At 36.3% G+C, this 22,985-nt stretch overlaps 1 protein-coding gene across 1 annotated transcript; it reads left to right on the forward strand.

The window, feature by feature from the left end:
* Window positions 1–1,980: 1,980 nt before the first annotated feature.
* LOC102807177 (cytochrome P450 2J4-like) lies at window positions 1,981–17,225 on the forward strand. Its single transcript, XM_085500164.1, has 4 exons — window positions 1,981–2,055; window positions 3,506–3,884; window positions 14,021–14,941; window positions 15,745–17,225. The coding sequence occupies exons 2-4, from the start codon at window positions 3,542–3,544 to the stop codon at window positions 15,924–15,926; spliced, it is 1,446 nt and encodes a 481-aa protein (XP_085356290.1). The 5' UTR covers window positions 1,981–2,055; window positions 3,506–3,541; the 3' UTR covers window positions 15,927–17,225.
* Window positions 17,226–22,985: the final 5,760 nt, after the last annotated feature.

The following is a 22,985-nucleotide window of genomic DNA, read 5'->3' on the forward strand; positions in this document are numbered from 1 at the left end:
TAGATTAGCACTTAACTGTATTCAGTTTTTGTGTTGTTTTTTCTAAGGTAAATGATTGATTACTGTTTAAATTCGAATAATTGTAAAGCTATGACGTCACTCTGGTGGTAGAGTGTCCTCCCTTCTCGAACTTCGTTCTCGCCAAGGGGCTTTCGCGCTCAGTCGACAAGCCCCTGTGCGTTAACGTATATATTTGGGAAAGAAACACTAAACAATTATTTTACTGAAAGGGGTTTCCGAACATTTCCGTTCATCTTGTATTCTGGTGAATATTTCTGGCTTGAACGGATTCGATTTTGCGCGTCTAACAGCCATAGAACACAAAGGTTCTAGTAAGTTTATAAAGTTAGTCATTTATTGTACAATCTAATGCTTTGGCATTTAGGAAAGCATTGCACTTTTCTAACGCAAGTCATGTATATTTTAATCTAATTAACTGAACATTTTATTCGGAGTCAGGGCGTGAAACGTCTTATAAAAGTGATTAAAGTAACCAAGTGACTTTCACATAACTTTGTTAACCGAGTCAAGTTCGTATTTTAATGGATTTGTCCAAATATAGCTTTAATACAAGAGCCATGTTTTAATGATTTGTGCAAACATTGCTAAAAACGGGCTGTGTGTTAGTGGATTTGTGCAAAATTTGCTTTAATACAGGAGCTGTGTTTTAATGGATTTGTGCAAATATACCTTTAATACAGGAGCTGTGATTTAAACGATTTGCATAAATATAGCTTTAATACAGGAGCTGTATTTTCGTAGATTTGTGCAAATACAGCTTTTACAAAGCTGTGTTTTTTATAGATTTGTGCAAATACAGCTTTTACAAAGCTGTTTTTTTTTATAGATTTGTGCAAATACAGCTTAATACAGGGACTGTATTTCTAGGGATATATTCCCGTTGTCATAGTTACACGATGTCCCCTAAGTATGGCTGCATCTGTTATGAAAAGTATCGCCATATAGCTTTTCAATAAAGTTTGCCTGCTTGAATGGATTATTACAGAGAATTATCTATGAAATTATCGTGTACTGTCATTGTTACTTTCAAAATAACTAGTCAGCATTTTTGTTTTATTTTATATACATCAAGCACATGTAACATAATATAGAGTTGTGTAAATGTGACCCAATAAAACTGCACATAAAAATGTTATATTCCAGCGTCTTATATATACAATACTGGCATGTTTGCAAAAAAAGCTATTGTTTCTCAGTTTAAAAGTATGCGCTGTGTGCTGTTATCTTTTAAGGGGGTCATTGCGTCTAACCAAATTTAGAAAAATACTGTTGCTGCGAAAACACCACGAATATCACAGTTGCACATTAGATAATGACTAATGTGTCTATATGAATGTTTATAATTGCAAATGTACTTGCCTGTAAAGGTCGTTTTCAAGTGAGAATAATGTAAACACATTATTGGTCTCACCTATGTATAGATATTACCTAAATTATTGGAAAAAATACACTTTATAGACGCGTGTTTTGTTTTTTTTTTATTTTTTTTTAAATATGCATTTCAATAGCAATGTGGATAAATAAACATTAGTTGAAAACATGCAAGTGTAAAACCCTTAACATATCTTCCAATTTCGCCTACATATGAAAGGATTGTGATAACAGCCATGTTGGATTAACATTTGCTTTGTACAATTAGTATATCAGCATAGTCATAAAACGATTAAGTGATCGTGGCATAGCTCACTATTCGAGAATAACCTAATTATACAGATGGACCTAAGGCCCAGGAACCTCTTCCCCAATAACAACATGCAACAACAGCTGCTGTATCAAGGAAAAATTCAAATAGAGTGTAAATTCCGCCCACAATGGATTTTAAAAATGCACCAAGCTATTGGCAAGAGGTTTGGTGGCAGTTCTCTCTCACAAATTCTGACCCTACCTAAATATAGATCCAGTAACAAATAAAAAAAATATTTTATTTCTACTGGTATGTACTACAAATATATACACAATATTCAGTCGCATACTCCATATCACATCCTACCATACAACACCAATAAAGAAGACTCGTTTTTTAGAGATTTTCATGTAAGTCGGTTATTTAACACATTTTAACGATCATTTATAAAAAAAAAAATGCATTAGTGGTATTGCCGTTTTCCTTCTAATTGCCGAGTAGTCTTTTAAATCCGATCAGGTGCTACCAAATAGTCAATACAAGCTCAGGGCATTGTATCGAAAAATGTGTTATTCAGTGCAGTTTCTAACGTGGATGTCAATATATTTTGTGCAAACATATGTATGTTCGTGGGGCAACATATGATTGTGTGATGTATTATGTTATGTGCTAAATATGTTTTTCAAACTTCCTTATACTATATACTATATACTAACGTCATTATGGTGGTGTACCTTTATTAGTATGTGCGAGGTTCTTCACCATATGGGATTGAGTGTTGACACATTCGCGTTAAAGGAAATGTTTGCAGCGCATGGTGGGGACATATTACAACAGTTGGCATCCAACGAAGCTGAATAATCTCAGTTCACATATACATATATGTACTGAGTCATGAGAAATACTAGTTCAATTGGTGTTATTTTTAGACTGATCTGGATGGGACAGATATATATATTCCCGTGTGCTGAAATGTTAACTGATAATTTTTTTAATTTTAGAAATAGCAAATATTATCCACATTGCCTCATTGATTTATGAACACACTCTTTAAATATGTTGAAATTCCGCGCAATAACTAACGAATATTCATCCGGACTGTTGACATGCGCTTCTATGATCATAAACGTCTATAAGCTACTAATGGTATTGACCCCAAATCAGCCTACTGATTATTTCAAACTACGATAATCTGAATACTAATAACTAATGAGCTATTTTAATAAATGTCGCAGAGTAGATGCGGGAAACCACATTTACGTACAACATCCGTGCGCCTTGCATGCCGCGTGTAACGCCAAGAACAGGGGCATCACTGGTGCTGTCCGTGATCTCATTTGCTGTGTTGCAACCGAACAATGGTACATACTCCAGCGCGATTTGATAATACGTTAACGTTAGTGATTTAACATCGAGGCCAATAAGTTCTGCAATAGATTACCGAGGCCCAACTGCCAAAATATGTCCTCCATCGCTATCCGACAAACATTCATTTAGAGTGCATGCGCAATCGCTCCGTGCTCGATCTCCGTTACAAAAACTAGTACATAAGAATAAATAATAAAGGTGAAATAATGATGTAAGTATATAATATAATGACGTGTTGGCATATAACATAGTTATTTTAGCACATAATGTAATTACAACGCACAATGATATAACGATGGTACACAACCATATGATTCCAGCATAATAAGATGGTAGCAAATATTAAAAACAATTTACACAACTATATAATGATTCCAGCACTATGTTACGCCAACATATAATCATGTGAATGTCATTGTCGGGCGAAATGTCTATCCGTGAGATATTTATTCAACATCATTACATTTACGAAACTGTTTGTTATATTTACAGTATACTGTTTCCCGGCACTGCAAATGCGATTACATCATGGCTCTCACATTCTTATTCTCACTGGTGCAAACTTTGATTCTACTGGCATCCTGTTTGTATTTTGTCTACAAAGTAGTTGTCTATCGTCGATATAATCTACCACCTGGTCCACAAGGATGGCCTTTGATTGGGTCAGTGCTGCAGTGTTGTGAACACACACATTTGAAGTTCCACGAATGGAGTCAAACTTATGGTGACGTATTCAGTTTAAAGCTTGGGGTACAGTTAGTGGTTGTACTCAATAGCTACGATGCGATAAGAGACGCGTTTCTGCATTCATCAACAAAAGTTGCAGACCGTCCAAAGCAGTGGATAATCAGCAGAGCAACAAATCAGAAAGGTTGGTTGTTCATTCAAATCATTAAATCAGTTTGTTTGTATCAGGGGTTATATTGTTTTTATGAATTTATTGTGTCAGGAAAATCGACCGGCGGATGAGACAAAAGTGTGGTACCATGCAATTCCACATTCTAGTCCACCAGAAATGCCCTTGTGTATATGCAATAGTCCTAGGCACAAAAACACATCTCTATCCCGAAGAGACCCTGGCATAGCCCAGTTTTACAACTGGAACTCGATGCCATGCACCTCTTCAAGGCTGTCAACTCCAACTTCTGATTGCGCAGAGCCTCATCCATAACCTCAGCCACCATTTCCAGACAAGTGGCACCAATCTTTGCTGCGTTTGCTAGCTCGTTTTTGTCAGCCTGATGAGGCATGATGGTGAGACTGAATCTTGTGTCATCAATCCGGGTGACCTGCTTGAAGTGCAGATCGTTTCATTTCTTTCTGTAACTCCTCAACCATTCCTTGCAGGCGAGGGCTGCACCTTGCCAACAAGAGTCACAGATAACGAGAGTCTGCTCTACACTGATTTGCTACCTCCTGGCACACTAGTATCTTGGGAGAGCCCAAACCCTAGCTAGGTCAGTCACCCATCCTAGCAGGTTTACTGATAACACCTGCAAAAATAGAAAGGCAGCACATTGTATACCTTAATGTGGCATATGGGTTTGGACAAAGAAAAAGAAAAAGAAAAAAAACAATCACAAACAATGACCTTGCTACTCACTAGCAAAGTGTTACTATGGGAGCTGGAAGAAGATTACTGAACATTTCGTCAAAACGAGTCACTTCATTTTCAAGTGGCATCTGCCTCTCCAGCCTTCAACTCAAACTGTTTTTTTTTTTTTGCTTCAGTATATAACTCAGGTGTTGCACAAGTCTGAAGTCTACTCAAACAATCATAACCATATCTAGCAGGGGGTCTATGTGCACATACCTAACACTCAACACTTGTGTCACACCACATGATTCACCTGCATAACTCACCTTTGTTTTGTTTTGTTTTTGCTGTTCCTCAGTTACCCAAGGACTGTGATTAGCCTCATTAGGCGTGATCATTATCCAAAATAAAAACCACCAACTTAAATTTACTGCAAACTTTACATTCTGCTACCCTAAACCAGTTTCAACAGAGGTAATCACCGCTGGCTCACTCACCCTTGGTTCAGTAGGGACTTGGTGTGGCTCTGGACATACAATGCAATACACAAGCCCGCCATCAGAACTTGCACTTTCCCATTCTGGTTCTAACTCAGACTCAGAATTGCTTGGAGCATATCTGGCTATTGTTCTTATACTTGGCCCTTTCCCTCATTGGTCTATCAGAGTAAGGCATCAACAATGTGCTACATGGAAGTCGTACATTCCTGAGTGGGACATCAATTCATAGACTGGCACATCATAATTCATGCACACTACAACATAGGGCTCCTTTTCTCAACAATCAGCAATCATGTGCTTTCTATATTGATGTTATGGATAAGCACTCTACCACCAGGAGACAAAACTGTTTCTTTCACATTTTAACCCATAATGCCAGCTGTTTTGATAATTTACTGCTTCCTCTAATGCCAAATCATATCATAACTTTCAATGTCTCCCTCAAGCATGTTACCTACTCATCATGATTGTCTCCCTCACAACTGTCAAGTTGTAGACCCAGGTATATATCCATAGTTAAGCGTGTTCCAGTCCCATATATCAGGTAGTAGGGAGTGTAGCCTGTAGATTCACTTCTAGTACAGTTTACACTTGCAACATACTTCTTCCAGTCAACCTTTTGATCCTCACTCAATGTCCCCAACATGTCAATGAGAGTGTTGTTGTATCTTATGCACTGTCCATTCCCCAGGCAATATGTGGTGCGGCCACACCCAACATCTTACACAGATCTTGGATCTTTGTGGTCTGGTCCTTCGTAGGCACTTCCATCACATAGCGTGTGAAGTGATCTGTGATAACGATGATATTCTTACAACCCCCTTTTGATGGCTCCAGGGAGAGATAGTCCATGCACACAACTTCAATGGCCTGACTCGTTCTAATGCTCACTAGTGGGACACAAGTCATTTCTTCAATGGTCAGCTTGCACCTTTGTACCCATGTCCAGCATCATCCTGGGCCAACAAAACCGTAATCATGTCCCATGTCATCGTGTCGTGCCATGGTATGCATCAGGTACACCCAACTTCTGCATTTTTCACACCTGATGTAAAACTCCATTCTTGAAGCGCAACGATCATCTCACCATGGGATGGTGTATGGGCCCTCCAAACACAGTTTGTCAATCACTGTTTTTCTTATGTAGCTCTCTCAGTTTATCCATAGTGACAGTAGCAAGTGCGATGGGGTTCTTCAACCATTCTTTGGCCACTTCCATCCCACCAGTCTCGTCTTGCTCTTTCCCAAAAGTATCAGAGTACACTATGTCGTCTTGGTAGGCCAACTAAGTCTTCCACGATCCGCTGAAACTCACTGGCCCTGGTTGCTAACCCCATGGGAAGTTTAAAACACTCATAGCGGGAAAAAAAACATTCAGTAACTTTATCTCTGTCATTCATAACTGCCAGTACACAGACTTTAAGTTCTTTGTATCGTGCAGACGGTTACACATCTATGGCACGTCCTTATTAGCTCTTTCTATGTTCAACCAGTCCTTCATCTCAGCCATTTGGTGTCCATGAAGTTGAGCTTGGGGCATGTCTCACTTCACCCTGTTCACAGCGTTCTGGGAGGTTGTATATATTGTTTTATCTGTACAACAACACTCACCTCACCAATGACCACACCAGACTTGACTTGACTATTGGTAGTCTATCATTTAGTATTGCTGATCCTCACTGGCATGTGCGGTGTAATCTATAACTAGCAGTGTGATCGGTTTGAACAATTAGGTAACCATTTTGTTAGTAGAGATGTGATGTGTTAGTAGAGATGTGACATTGTAAAATATGAAATTTCTCAATATTGTTACGTTTGTTTTTTTGTTTCCCACTTCCCAGTGAAACATATAATTATTATTTTGTACAGACTAGGAACATTGTGACCATCAAAATACAGGTTCCCACTCAGGTATTTACCGTTGTGCTAATAGGAATGAAATATAGTGATCTAAAAAAACTGTAAATGTCACTAATAAATGTATCAACACCTCCAGCAGAAACATAAAAAATACAATAATACAGCTGCTGTTTTGTGAATTTCAATCAAAGAAAGCTTAGAAAGAACTCCCGTGTGCTGAGAGTATTGAAGACACATTAAAAATTAATTCAAAATTACTTGTACATGAAATATTGATGGAAAAGCTGAAAACTAATTATGTAAATCGGGTACTAGTAACTAATATGAACAGAATAGAACAAAAAAAATTATGAATTATTATGCTAATTAGAGAATTAATATTAATCAAAATTAATCAGGCCTGTCTATTGTCCTAGAGCATTTATGTACCAAGTTTTATTCAAATGTGATGATCAGTAATTGAGATATCAGTGTTAATTATGTTAATTAGATGATTAATAAGCATAAATATTTACCAAAAACTAATTGGGTTTCTGCATAGTTCTCTTTAAAAGTTTCATTACAATCCAATTTGTGGTTCTTTATATATCAGTGGAACATTATGCAAATTAGGTAATTAATATCCAATTAAAACTAATCAGGTGTCTGCATAATCCTAGAAGATCTATGTAGCAAGTCTCATTGAAATATGATGATTACTACTTGATATATCAAAAGCTGAAAATTGATTAATTATGCAAATTAGCTAATTAATATATACTGATATTACCCTAAAAACTATCCGGTCTGTGCAGTGTCCTATGACATCTATGTACCAAGTGTCATTGAAATGTGATGATTACTACTTGAAATATCAAAAGCTGAAAATTGATTAATTATGCAAATTAGCTAATTAATATATACTGATATTACCCTAAAAACTATCAGGTCTGTGCAGTGTCCTATGACATCTATGTACCAAATTTCATTGAAATGTGATTACTACTTGAAATATCAAAAGCTGAATATTAATTAATTATGCAAATTAGGTAATTAATATGTACTCATATTACCCTAAAAACTATGAGGTCTGTGCAATGTCCTATGACATCTATGCACCAAGTGTCATTGAAATGTGATGATTACTACTTGAAATATCAAAAGCTGAAAATTAATTAATTATGCAAATTAGCTAATTAATATATACTGATATTACCCTAAAAACTATCAGGTTTGTGCAGTGTCCTGTGACATCTATGTATGAAGTTTTATTGAAATGTGATGATTAGTACTTGAGATATCAGTGGAAAAGCCGAAAATTGATTAATCATTATGGAAATTAGGTAATTAATATTGCACAGATTTTTACCCAAAACTAATCAAATCTGCGCATTAGTTTGGAGCATCTGTGTGCCAAGTTTCATCAAAATCCAATGAGTGGTTCTTTAGATATCAGTGGAACAGTCATGGAACAGCTAAAAATCGGCTAATTATCTTGCAAATTAGGTAATTAATATGCATGGATTTTTACCAAAACCTAATCAAATCTGCGCATTGGCCCAGAGCATCTATGCATCAAGTTTCATCAAAAACTGATGTATGGTTCTTGAGATATCAGTGGAACAGACGGACACACACACACACACACACACACACACACACATACACACACACTAACTGCAAAGACTCCCTTTTTGTGCTTCGCACACGGGAGTCAAAAATATAATGTTGAATATGAAGAATGCGAGTGAAATTCTTCAGAGGGGGGTAGCTGTCCAGAAACAATTGCATTCATTGTTTGTTCGCTAGTGCCAGGTTTGTGGTACCCCTCCCCTTCAAGGAGTGGATCGAAATCTTGCAATTATATAAAAATGAAAGAAAGTATACACATACATATGTCTGAACAAAGGGCTACATCTGTTGTGCATTTATCACGACATTTGAAAACAGTGCCATCAGACAGGGAAATAATGCAATGAGGAATGAACATAATATAATGACAAATTGACGACATATGTGAATTTACAGCGTATTACTACTAATGCAGATATGATTGATGAAATAAGACAGTCCTAGCGCTTTATAGATTCTCTTTATATATTATATACGTAATTACACTTAAATAATACGAAATAAAAAAGGTGATGCATTTGTACATCAATACATCCTGTTGCAAAAATTATATTTTTAAGAATTAAATTTTCAGTCGATTTGTTTTCTTTGTTTTTATAAATAACTAAAATTAATAACTAATATGGATATGTAATGTTTTACTTAAGAAAAACAATGATATTGTATGCACATAAAAATGGCATTTATTTTTTTAGTTAGCAGTATTTTCCAGTTTTTGACAATGTCATTTTGAACCGTTCTTAAAGTGCCTGTGCAATGCCCACCCTCACGTTTCCCATTTTAGATCTGTGTCTCATTGAAATGGGCAGTTATTGATTTTTTTGCCGAAATTGATTACTCGTATCCAAGTAAATTTGGGATACTTCTCGTGTTGTAGCCACGCCCACCTATCCTGAAACGGTCGACTGTTTCCGGATTTCCGACTCTCGCCGAAAGTGCGCCACCAAATGCCAAAATGTGAGAGGAAGTCATACCCCTGAGCCGTAATAACACTGGTTATTCAGTATACTTTTAAACGATATATATATTTTTCGGTCGGCGTTTTTTTTTCTTTTTTTTTTTGACTATTTTAATTTTTTGAGAGAGAGTTTTTAGATGTTGTGTTGTGGGCAGTTGCAGTAAAACGTATAGTCATAGTGTAAGTATTCACACGTTTCTAATCGACCCGAAGGTGCGACATCAGTGGACGAAAGCCACTTAACCTCAGATTCATTTTTTGGGGGGAGAAACTGTCATCGTTCATGAAAAAACAACGTCGACAACATAAACCTGGCGCAACACTTTTGAAAGAAATAGATTCCGGACCATGATCACCGAGGTGGATTTCAGAAGAGAGAGAGAGAGAGAGAGACGTCCGGCAAGTGTTTCAAATGAGTTGACTTTTTTGCGATCCTGATTATCGTTTTATAGAGACCATTTAGTCCCTGTTAGGTAAAAGGTAGCAATAATTTTGACAGTGACACGAAAACGAAGCGTCGGACAAACAGGAAATTACACAGCCCTTACACACTGCTAATTGTTTTCATTTTCGAAGGCTAAAAGTTTCTGAATTGTTTGGTGATTGGTGTTGAATGTCGAAATCACACCTCTGTTCTTTTTTTACCTCCATGCTTGCAGCTTGATCTGCGTAATAATTTATGAAATAAGAATCCGGGCTTGGTCAATGTGTTTCCACCAAAAAAAGTTTTAATATGATGTTATAATTATGACAATCACGTCATGGATCACGCTAACTCGAATCCACTCTGAATTTATCGGTATGTGTGTCGATCTCGATTATTTTTGTTATGCAATTAAACGCCTCTTTTAACGCACTTGCCCTCGTCGTGACCCGACACGTTCACCTATTTCAACAAAATTTCAATTTATTTCCACGCGGCTGTCATTTATTTAGTAACTGTGATTTGTCGTTTTTTTAAGTATTTTATAGTGATCACTATAGTCTAATGTTTAGAATGTCAAAATATGTTCTCTTTTATTTTAATTTTGAAAGTTTTACTCAGACGATCGATGAAATACAACAGTGTAGTGACGTGCCTAGTAACCTGCTAAATAACGAGATAATTCCGACGTCAAATTCTATTTTGTCCAGCGACAGTGCACAAACGTGCGCCGGTGACGATCACGGTGACCAGCTACACCAGCACGGACATGTTTCGCATCTAACTCAATCCCATGCAACAAAAATTGATATTATGTGTTCATTATGGTCCATTTCTCCTCGACGAACAAGTACATAAGTGAAAATTTAGTCAAAGACGAGAAAACTGCACAAGAAATTTGCCTTATTTACACGTATCGGCAATGCAAGCTGCCATGCGACTTCCCCTTCTGACGTCACAAGGGGGATTTCTGTATGCAAATGAGAAACTAATGAGGATCCTCGTTTTAAAATACACAAAATAAAGTTGCCGTAGATTGAGTTTAAAACACATTTTTTCACTTAAAAAAAATAATTCATGCTTAGGAACATTAAAATTAATAATATTTATGTATCAATGGATAATTTTAGGCGTGAAAATAGCAGCCATTTCACAGGCACTTTAAATGTACACTTCGACTTTACCAAATATGTATAATATTCCACTTCCCGCTTCATGAATACTTCTTTTTTGCTAGTACATATAATTGTGCTTAGTTTAAATATACTGCAATTGATTTAAATTGAAATGTGAATTGAATTTCATTGTTAACCCAATTAATCCATGTCGCGAAAAGTCCACAACAGAACGAACTGTAAACAAATACAAATAACGGTAACATTAACAATTTAATTTTTAAAAACACTATTGATAGATCCTGATGCCGTAGGTAAACTAAACTGGAATTCTCTACAATTATTTCTTGGTTCCAGTACAAACATATAAGTCGGCTCGATTCATTTTAAAATTGAATTGAAGCGAATTCACTGAATTAGACCTAAAATTAGGTGGCGCTAAAACTGAAGTCATTTGATCACGAGTTATTTAAGGTGTACGCAATGAGATTATGATATAAACAAGCTGGTTTGCGATCAACTCGGCTCAAAAAACAAGCAACAGGTCTTTAGAAGTCACTTTATTTTATTGCTAGGACGTATTATGCTGTTAAATTTATTATTTCCAAACGTTTTGCCATAGTATTTTCTAGATTTAAGACAGCATTTACAGTTCATCCAAATTTCAAAGTAGCGTTGGGAGTACGTTGATACAGTGTAACAATGTCGGCGACGTTGATCTCTAACCAGTGTGCAACGTAGCCAAAATAAAAAGCATGATCATTTGAACACTGCTAATACAAGACTGGTAGGAGGTAAACAAATTTGGGCGAAAGTCTTCCAATTAGTGACGGTACGAACAACTATGAACAAAATCAGCCAAGCCAAAAAAAATCACAAAGGAGTTAAAATCCGTTGCTGATGAAAAAAAAAACAGTACATTTATGCTCACACTCAAGCTGAGTAAAATGAGCTATGTCTGAGGTGTTGTATCCTGAGTTTGTAGGAGGAGATACATTTGGCGTGAAGCTATTAAAAAATCAGTTTTTTGCCGTTGCTATGGCAACGGTGGACCAGCATTTTTCCTAATAACTAAGGTGAAGGTGTGACCTACCTGCCAAAAAGATCACAGAAGTATGAGAAGGAAATTTTTCTTCTCTGGGTTCTCCACACGTTTAAGGGGGGAATATCGTCTCTCTCTCTATCGCGTCCCCTTGAGGTACGGGATCGGGTCACTTAAGTCACTTAAGCCTTACAGTCAAATAGACACACACAACGAAATACGTTTCAACTCTCGTCTTTAGTCGGCCAGTCGAGCACTATATAAGACACAGCGCCCTGGGGAAAAGTCCCCAAGACTATCGCAAGGCTGACCCAAGACTCTGTCCTTAGACTGCCTCTGTCGTGGTGTTCTCGCCAAGACCAACTAAAACAACTTTATTCATTTTCAAAACCTTAACCAATTACAAAGCAGTTTAAAGACTCTAGGACGTAACCTTCAATCATACAGCCAATCACACTAAGTACTGACCACGTCATATCTTTTGATTAATCGTTCACTATATTAGTAACTGCGAATACCAACTGTCAGAAATAGTAGTCCGAATAGCGACGCTTATATCGTAATTAGTTCCAAATCACTGAGTCGAGTTCCAACCAGGACCTCGCATGAGCCTAAACGATGACAGACATAACACAGTCATTCGCTAGTAATCAGCTAAATAAGTCGATTAACAGATACGCGTAATGAAATTCATCACAGAAGAATTAATACGTGAAAAGACTGGAAATCACACACACACTCACACACACACACACAAGTAATTTCAAGAGCAATCCTAGCGGAGCGGAACGCCAACACAACATAGAGTAGTAACGCTCGTTTTCTTAATAAACTAGGAAAAGCATTTTTCAATGTCAAGAAATACTTGGTAACCCTTTCCCATTGCTCACATTGTATAAATATTCAAGGACACTATCACTACATATAACTCAGAAAAATGTGAGTAAGCAGTGAAAATGTGCCAATGGAACTTTCGTGCTTCCAACTACGTAAAAGTTTAGTTATTAGTAACATCACAGTTAGATACATTTACTGCATTTTTTTGAGTTGTGTACCATTACTCTGGCATATCTATGATCCAATAACATCACTATTAATAATATCAAGTGGGTATGAGACAGTGTGTTCAAGACTCAATCATGTTGGGGGTTACTTGGGTTGATGTTTTCAATTGCCTCAGTGTCGGAATGGGCGTTTTTGTACAGAAGCTGACTTTGAAAAATGTATTACTCTATTTATTACTTTACTTGTAATAATACATCCGGATTACTGTGAACAGTCAAATAACAATTATGATCAACACCAGGTACACGGATACTCACGTGGAACAGCATAAATTTGTCTTTCGCCAACTATATCACACACAGAGTCATTATTAGTAATAACTTTATTAAACTAATATGCCATCAGAGGGCGCAGTTTGGTAAATAAAATAAAATAATAAAAATACAGCAGCTAAAAAAACTAAAATATGATAAGATAAAAATATACTTAACAGATGTTAAAAGCTGAATAGAAATTTTTTTTTGTTAATTACAGGAATCTCCTACTGTAGAGGGTGATAGCTTTGGGGTATAAAGCACCTCAGTATTTTAATGAAATTGGTTGTTTTATTTAGTTCTTCTTTTTTTGTTGAAAAATTCCGTCTAGCATAAAATGCTGTTCGTCCTCAACTGAATTTGTATGACATTTTTTACAAAATCGCTCCTCCACAGGAATTGTTTGCTCGTTGTCGTCTGCTGCTTTTAATTTCTAAATTATTATCACTAAGCCGTGAACAGTTAGGAACTTAATACTCTGTCACTCTTTGCAAGTTCCGGTTTACATTTTGGTACAAAGGTAAAGGTCATGATCATGTATTTTCGTAATATAACGAATAATATAAAAAAAGTAGTTATTTTCATTGTTAAGAATTTACACTGGTCAACTTGTATTCACTTTATTTTATTTTGTCTTATAGGTGTGGCCACTCCATGGAACGACTGGAAAGTTACACGTAAACATATGATCAAGACATTAAATGAATATGTTGTGAAAAATCAAGGAATGGAAAAGTTTCTGAAAACAGAATGTGATGTTTTAGAGAAGTACATCTCTAATGCTGCAGGAAAACCAATATATCCAAAAGATGCTATCTATAATGCAATTGGTAACGTTTTCTGTTCCCTGGTGTTCAGTAAAAGATTTGAATACAGTAATGATGATTTCAAAACACTTTTGGCGAAGGTGTCTAAAAAAGCCTCATCCAATACTGATTTTTTAACATTTCTACCATTATTTTGGCATATTCCTACAACCAAGAAACGCATGTTTCTCTTAGTTGAAGCGGAAGTGTCATCACTAATCGAAGCCATTATTACCGAGCGTCGCCAACAGTTGCTGGATAGAGAACCAGAAAATATTATCGATTCATTCCTTATTAACCCAGATACATATGGAGGTAACACCACCAACTTAGTTGAAGCTGCAAAAAGTATGTTCATGCCAGGGATAAATTCAACATCCAGTACATTGTTGTGGGGAATACTCTACCTCGCCTTGAACCCGGAGATCCAGGAGAAGTGTTACTCGGAAATAGTGAAAGTAGTGGGAATTGAACAACATGTTTCACTGCAGAATAGGGAAAGCCTTCCATATGTTGAAGCAACAATTCTAGAAATCCATCGATGTGCCAGTGTTCTTCCACTTGGAGTGCCTCGCCTAGTTAATACAGATATGAATATAAATGGTCACACCATACCTAAAGGTACCACAGTGATAGCAAATATATGGGCCAATCATATGAATGAGAAGAAGTGGTCAAATCCATACAAGTTTAACCCAGATAGATTCATGGGCGATGGCATCGCACACAGGAACCACGTTATTCCATTTTGCATTGGTAAATAGTTTGGGTTTTATTATGCATAATCATATTTTAAAATATATTCACTAATTCTAAACTTATATAGTAGGTTGTTTGCAATTCTAACATGTTGATTAATCACCAAAATAATTCCCGATTATCCAACTACATTGTAAACGGCAAACCTTAACAAATATTGAATGTGCAGCCATAAAATTATTCTAATTGATACATTGAAGAATGAACTGGCATTTAGAACGAAAACAATTAGATGTGTATGTTCAGTGGGATCAGAACTAACAACTGGTGTCAAGCTTCCTTGTTTTTTGTAATAGGGAACAGAGCAACGACAACCTGACACTTGGATGGCCATCTTTTAACATGTATCACCTATGCCTTTCATTTTATATTGTATATCGAACCCTATATTGGATAAAACAATATTGATATTAATGTTGGCAGTGGGAAGCCAATGATGGATGTCCTGAAAATCACAGTGTGAAATAGCCAGTTGTAAGCTCACTGAACAAAATTTCGAACTTCACAGTAGATTTTTACGAACTGTAAAACAAATTGGCATGGATCTTCATTCAGTTTCCCATTTGGTAATCCACGTATTTAGGTAGTGGTGATCAAAGGGCACTGATAAAACCCACTGTTTTTGTAGGGAAAACACGCCAACCCTTGAAGTCAGTGTTTTGAGCATCTCATCAAACCGAAATTATTTGTTTGTATGTGCATATTATCATTACTAATGAACAAATTAACAGAATTTACTAATTATAACTTTTGATTCATTGTTTGAACAAACTGTAATATAAGTTTTATCTCACTTACAGGTTTGCGTGCTTGCCCTGGTCAAGACTTTGCCAAAGTGAGTATATTTACTATGATAACACGACTGATGCAAAAGTTCATGTTCAAACTACCACCTGGATCTAAGGCACCATCCATGATAGGGCAACCTGGAGAGGCAAGACAAACATTTGATTATGACGTTGTATTTGAAATCCGCCATTAAATAACGATGGTGCTGTATTCATTCGTTAAGAGTAATAGTATACATATTTAATTTATGATTTAGTGTATTGAGCCTAAACAATAACTTATTCATTTGTAATGATATTATAAATTAAGTTTATTTAAGCATATAACAATATAGCAGCAAATGCATTGTAGTAACAGTGTAGTAATTGACTACAAATTGGTCTTTGAAAGATAGTACAATGTGAAGTATAGATTATATATTTACTGATTGAACAACAAATACATATGTTTGCTAGTTAAATGTGAATAACTAATATACTAAATTAGAGAAAATACCATGGATGAAATTGCTTTGCTTTGGGGTGTGTACAACAAAGATGAAGAATCGCTCGACTTTGATGGGGGTTTTTCCTAAGTCACGCATGTGTAGAGGTCGACGTATAGAAAACATAATTTTCATCAATTTCTAAAAATATGATATTGAGATATTGCATCTGGAGTGACTACTAGAACACAATTATTAAACATATAATGCAGTAATATTAAAAAAGTACATTAATTAGTATGTTAAGAATACCTCAAAGTATGCATGAAGTACAGCGGCAGTATCGGCTGACGCGCAGCGGAGGATGCGAAGGCATACTGTCTGAGTGTATACTTTGCGGTATCCTCGTATTAACCTTATTATTATACATATTTCCCTTCCAAGGATACATCATTGGAATGCCAAAATCTAAAATGTTTAGGACAGATTTAGCGAACTTTTTTGTGTGGAGTCGGGTCAAACCCTGAAGGCTGCGATGTTTATTTTATTATTGTAGGACGCTCACGCGCGTAATTGCTTCATATTTTAAATTCGCTTTTCTTAATATGGCAGGATGAAAATACCTAGTGCAATATGGCACGCTGTAATATAGGGTAGGCAGTGATTCATTTAGTGTATAGTGTGACTATAAATTACATTTTAAAAAGATATATCAAACTAATATTAAAAGCACAAATCGGAGTTTAAGGTTATAGCAGATGAAATGAAAGTTCAGTAAGAATATTAGGTATATATATGTATTGAAATATAAAGCATAAGTGTATTTCAAAGAACAATAATTCGTTCGCTGAGATGATGAACTACATTATATAATGTATTTATTAATATGGCGGAGTCATATTACAAACGACGTATTCGTTTAATCAGAATGTCATTATATTAATATTTAAATCATAACATTCGGTTTATCGAAACGTTAAAGTATTGCACACAAAATACGTATTGTGTAAAGTAACTGTAAAGTAAAGTTTCTATAGTTTGAATAAAGTGCGTAAACTTCATAACATATATGTTTAAATTTACCGTACAAGTTTGTTTGAAAGGTGACAGTATATACCACCAGTGTCCTTATGTGTGACAACTTTTGTCTACAAAAAGATTGGTCGGTGAGTGGTAAAAGCGATTTTACTTCAAGGGAACTTCACTACTCATAATTTAACCCGTTCTCAAGTGAGTTTATTTATTCCTAAAGCAACACTGTTAGTCACAGACAATGCACCAATACAGTAAAACTGCCTCCATTCTTTGCTGATTTCAACCCCATTGAAATGTACTTTGATGAAAACGTCAACAAGATTCGCGAGCATTAAGTCACATTCAAACTAGAATCCCGATCTGATCCTATCGTGATAGAGTTCGGTCCTACATATCTTCTCGTGTTGTTTTAGCCAATGTGATTACTTCCTATATGTTACGTACCGACAACGGGCTGAAACCAGTTCAGTGTCGCGTCGCTGTATAAAGTTTATGAAAGAAATATGTTTTACAGATATAGACAACATGGCTTGCGTAATTATGGGCATTTATTGCACGGCCAACTCCTGGTTACTTAAAGCGCTACGAAGCCGGGCAGTACGTGATATATACTGAAGATACTTCGAGTAAATTTTGCAAGAAGTGTTTTTGTTAACAACAAATTATGAGCTTCAAAGTTGTGGCACAGATTTATCACCAAGCCAAACAAAGGCAAACACTGGGTTGCACGTGAGGTAATTCACCAAATATTTAGTGCAGGCGGTCAAGGGCTCATGCTCTTTGAAGCAAGGATACACTCATATAGATTGCAATATATTCAACGCTAGTTGTACTCTGGAAACGCACAGTGCAAGTTCAGTCCTTACATTCGCTTCAGATTCGTATACATAGACTAGATGTACTTTACACAGGAATAATACAAAAACTCAGTTTCCATTCCTTTACTATTTTCACGAGGAAACCGTTGAACCGCCACCATCTGAATTTTCGTATTATTCATACTTATTGAATCTTAATCGTGAACGTGACATTGAAGCTTCAGCATCATTATGTCTATACAAATTCACGAAAAGGTTTATTTACGTATTTTGAATCGAATCTTTTAATATTCAGAATAACAACATAGATACTGGTTGGTGAGATAATAAAACGTTTCTGGTGGAATGAAGCACAAATTTAGGAATATATATGACATCCATGTATAGAAAATGGAGGGTGACTTGCAGAGAGTGGCGACTGCTTAGTGGTGCAATTTCTACTGGTAAATCAATGCAATCTGCAGTTATGACAACAGTGATACAGGTGAATGTTCTTTTTGTCACAGTACACCTGACAATCTGCTACACATGTCCATGTCATATACCTAAACTCTATAGAACTTCTATTCCCCAGAAATGATTTATTTTTGGACCACCATAAATCAAAGACTATAAAGAAGAGGGACAGGCAACTCGGCTTTTTCTTTGATGTAAGGTTTCTTGGAAATTTTAAATCTGGGTTTGTTAAGGAGGGCGGGCAGCACAATAGTACACACAGAGACGGTGTTTGGGTACAGTAGGGGGTATTTATTACTAATCTAAAAACTCACATTACTACTACTGATGAGATCAGTGGTGTGCCCCTTTAACCACTAGTGTTGGAAATGTCAAAGGCGACAGTTCAATAGTGATATATAAATCACTTGTAAGGCTGATCCAGGGGAGACCACTGGTAACTGTTGTATGTACTACAAACCGAAAACACTACGAATGAAATTCCCCCTTAAGGAAAAAAAAGGAAAAACAATCTCATAACTGGCAAGAAAACAAAAAAAACGAAAGTACTGTCAAGTTACAAAGAGAATAGCAAAAAAACTTTCTACAAAGAATGTTCAAAGGGAAACCAGAATTCAGCAGACTTGTAAATGATAAAAGACAATAGGAATTAATGTTACATAGTTGATAATATAAAGACTGTAAACATTGCAACAGAAATATCTCAAAGCTGTATATAATTAGGAAATGCAAAAAAACACAAAAACAAATCACAAATATTATACAATGTCAAGGCATATTAAAGTAAATATTAAATGCTGTAAATAGCAGTAACAAGAATCCCTTACAAGCCAGGGTGGGAAAAGGGTGGGTAAGCAGAGAAAGCACTGTAAACTTGGCGGCTGTAGCGATCGCAATGATATTAGTATCAGGGGTAAAATCTCTTCTCTCGGAGTTCTCCACACGTGTCAGGGGGGGGGGGAAACTCGTCTCGTCTCTCTATCTCGTCCCCTTGAGGTACGGGATCGGGAAAGTCACTTTAACTTTACAGTCAAATAAGACACACACAACGAAATACATTTCAGCTCTCGTCTTAGTCGATCTTTTGGAGCACTCTATAAGACACAGCGCCCTGGGGAAAAAATCCCCAAGACTCTCACAAGGCTGAACCAAGACTCGCCCAAGACTGGACTGCCTCAAGGCTCGCCCCTGGACTGGACTCTCGACTGCACTCTCTCTACTGCGTCTATCGTGCTGTGCTCCCCAAGACCAACTCAAACTCTCTTTATTCATTTTCAAAACTCTAACCAATTACAAAACAGTAAAAAGACTCTAGGACGTAACCTTCAATCATAAAGCCAATCACACTAAGTACTGAATACGTCATATCTTTTGATTAATCGTTCACTACATTAATAACTATGGATACCAACTGTCAGAATCGCGACGGTTATCTGGTAATTAGTTCCAAATCACTGAGCCAAGTTCCGTCCAAAACTTCAAATAGGCCTGAACGATGACAGACATAACACAGCAATTCGCTCGTAATCAACTAATTAAGTCGGTTAACAGATACGCAAAAACAAATTCATGACATTAGTTTGAAAATGCCACGACTTGTGAGTTAGTTTATTTACTTATGTTAATCCTCGATTAAAGGTCACAAAGTGGGTCTCTGATTCGTTGATCAATATCTTATTTGCATGTGACCCATGACCTGCAGGCAATAGGCCAAACCCTAATTTAAAACTGGTTATATCATAACCATGGAGGTAGAAAAGCTTTTCTACCTCCATGATCATAACCAAGCCTTAAGGTAGCGGGACTATTATTTGCATACTTGTTTTCATCTTCTAATTGTGACTAAATGACTACAAATAGACCCGGGAAAGTATATATTTTTAGAATCGCCAGACTTCAAGCTTTTCACAAGTGTATTTTGCATGCCCGTATCTGCATTCTACGACACGTTACTCAACCAAAAGTGAAAAATTACTTTTTCTGTAAAAAAAATAATTACGCATTTATGCTGGCGATAAGAAGTATTTTTTTTCACTTTTCCTAGTTGTTCAATAGTCTGGTAAATTGAATGTGTCTGGTCAGTTTTATTCAAGCAACGCGTTTTAAAAAATAGTGTGCTGAGTTTCAATTACTGTTTTAGTCGCATTGCCCCCAACTCAAACCACAACTCGTTGGTAAATAATCGATGAAATAGTTTGTCTGGACACATTCCAGTTCCTCTCATTGTCACCTTAAAGCTGTGAAAATTTGGTGTTAATCCGACGACAATAAGTATACGTTATTTTTTGTTAAAGACCTTGTATTTTGAAAAACATAAACTCCTAGAAAACGTCCAAGAAGTAACAGCAAAGATTTTCAAGCTTGTTTATCGGCACAATCAATTTGTTTTCCCATCAAGGTCTGTTTTAACATGTGTAGGGACATCCAAATGTGTAAGGCTATTGGAAACCAAAAAAATAAAGGAATGGGATAGCTATAATTGGATAAATTCGGCATATGAAAACACCAAAATCAATGATTTTTGTCAGTGGCTGTGTGACCTTGTGTCTGACACATTCATATGCAAATGACTAATCTGTGAAACAAACAGGGGCGGAGACAAACCACTCAAATGTTTGGAAACACTCATTGTGTGTCAGATAACTACTGATAACACATCCTAACATTGCTTTGTCTTGAGTTTATCTTTGAAACTTATAGGCACACGGATTAAACCTGTGTTGTTGATTTTGGAAAACACTACTGAGGCTGCCTTGCTTCCCTTCAGAAAATCTACATTTTAACCAACTTACATGACATTCTACGTTATGTTGACTTTATCATATGAAAGTTTATAGTGCATTTCATCAATTAATAAATAAATGTGAAAATCATAATTTTCAACACAAATAATAGTCTCGCTACCTTAAATCTGGGTTTGTTAAGGAGGGCGGGCAGCACAATAGTACACACAGAGACGGTGTTTGGGTACAGTAGGGGGTATTTATTACTAATCTAAAAACTCACATTACTACTACTGATGAGATCAGTGGTCTGTCCATTTAACAACTAGCGTTGGAAATGTCAAAGGTGACAGTTCAAAGGTGATATATAAATCACTTGTAAGGCTGATCCAGGGGAGACCACTGGTAACTGTTGTATGTACTACAAACCGAAAACACTACGAATGAAATTCCCCAAAATACCCAATTTCAGTTCAATAGCTGACATCTCATCTTTTTTGTCTCTTATCATGACATCAATAATTTCAACTTTCTGATCATTCAGAATGTCAACAACTTCTGTGTATTTGTCTTCAAGTATATTTACTGTTGACACTGTATTATTTACTTTAGATTCTAGCTGGCTGAGTTGGTTTTCAAGTAATTTGTAATGTCCTTGAAAAACTTTGCTTACACTCACAGATGGACTATTTGGTGTTGACTCAATCTTTTTCATTAGTAACTCTTCAAAATGTTCTTTCTTCTCTTCCCTGGTTTCTTTTCCACTCTTGCCAACTTTATATGCAGGTTGATTTACTCTGTCACTTCCTTTTTTGTCAATAGGTGTGATATCAGATTCACACCTCCTGTTAGCCTCAGCTGTAACAGACTCACTTGTTTGTTTTGGTAATGAGTTGCTGGCATGTATGTTTCTTCAGATTTCTAACTTCAGTACAGAGTAACGTCGGTACAGACTATTATTCACAGATGATTGTACATTGAATAAATACTATATCATTTTAGTAAAATGAAGCAAAATAACACTGAAGACATGACCGTCCTTATTATTTATACTCAACACAGTATACAAGTCAAGTTTGAGTTAATCTGACTTGAATTGATTGAACTGAGCTCTATTCTCTCTTACGTAACAGTTTGAAATTATTCATTATCTGACACTCTTTATGAGTTCTATGATATCAGAGGTTAATATGTTTGGCCATTTTTAGTGTATATTTATAATAATGCAGCAAATCTACAGTGTTTTATTAACCAAAACTGTTTTTCGCGTTTTTCTCGAGTTGAAGTTTTGACTGAGTACGACTCATTGGGACCGCCGCCAAATCAAGTGCGTTCGGACTAGGACATTCAAACTCGCAGTTATCGTTCAAAAGATAATGATGGTGCGAAATATGTCTTGGTTTTTAAAGAAAATGCTTTGTCACAGAATAATAGTCTGTTAAAGGTGCCAAGTATGAAATAATTTGGGGACAAAAAACAAACCTGCATAGAAATCGGAATAATAGGTCTTTTGATTACCGGGAACACATTTCAATGGACTTGATTACGGACAATGCATGACGTAAATTTCACCAGGAAATTCCGCAGTGTGCTCTCGCAATCGCGGACTCAGAGTATTTGCTATGTCTGATTTTATAGAAGTGAAATCATTTTTTAACATTCTGTTACCATGTGTAAACACGAATAATCGGGCATGAAAATGTCTTGGGAGAAAATGTCAATCACATTTCGACCCCGAGAATTGCACCTAGATTGTGGTCACGTGACTCGCGTAACAACAACAACAACTACAGTAC

Source organism: Saccoglossus kowalevskii, chromosome 6 (genome assembly GCF_978046115.1).
Source record: "Saccoglossus kowalevskii chromosome 6, keSacKowa6.1, whole genome shotgun sequence".
NCBI lineage: Eukaryota > Metazoa > Hemichordata > Enteropneusta > Harrimaniidae > Saccoglossus > Saccoglossus kowalevskii.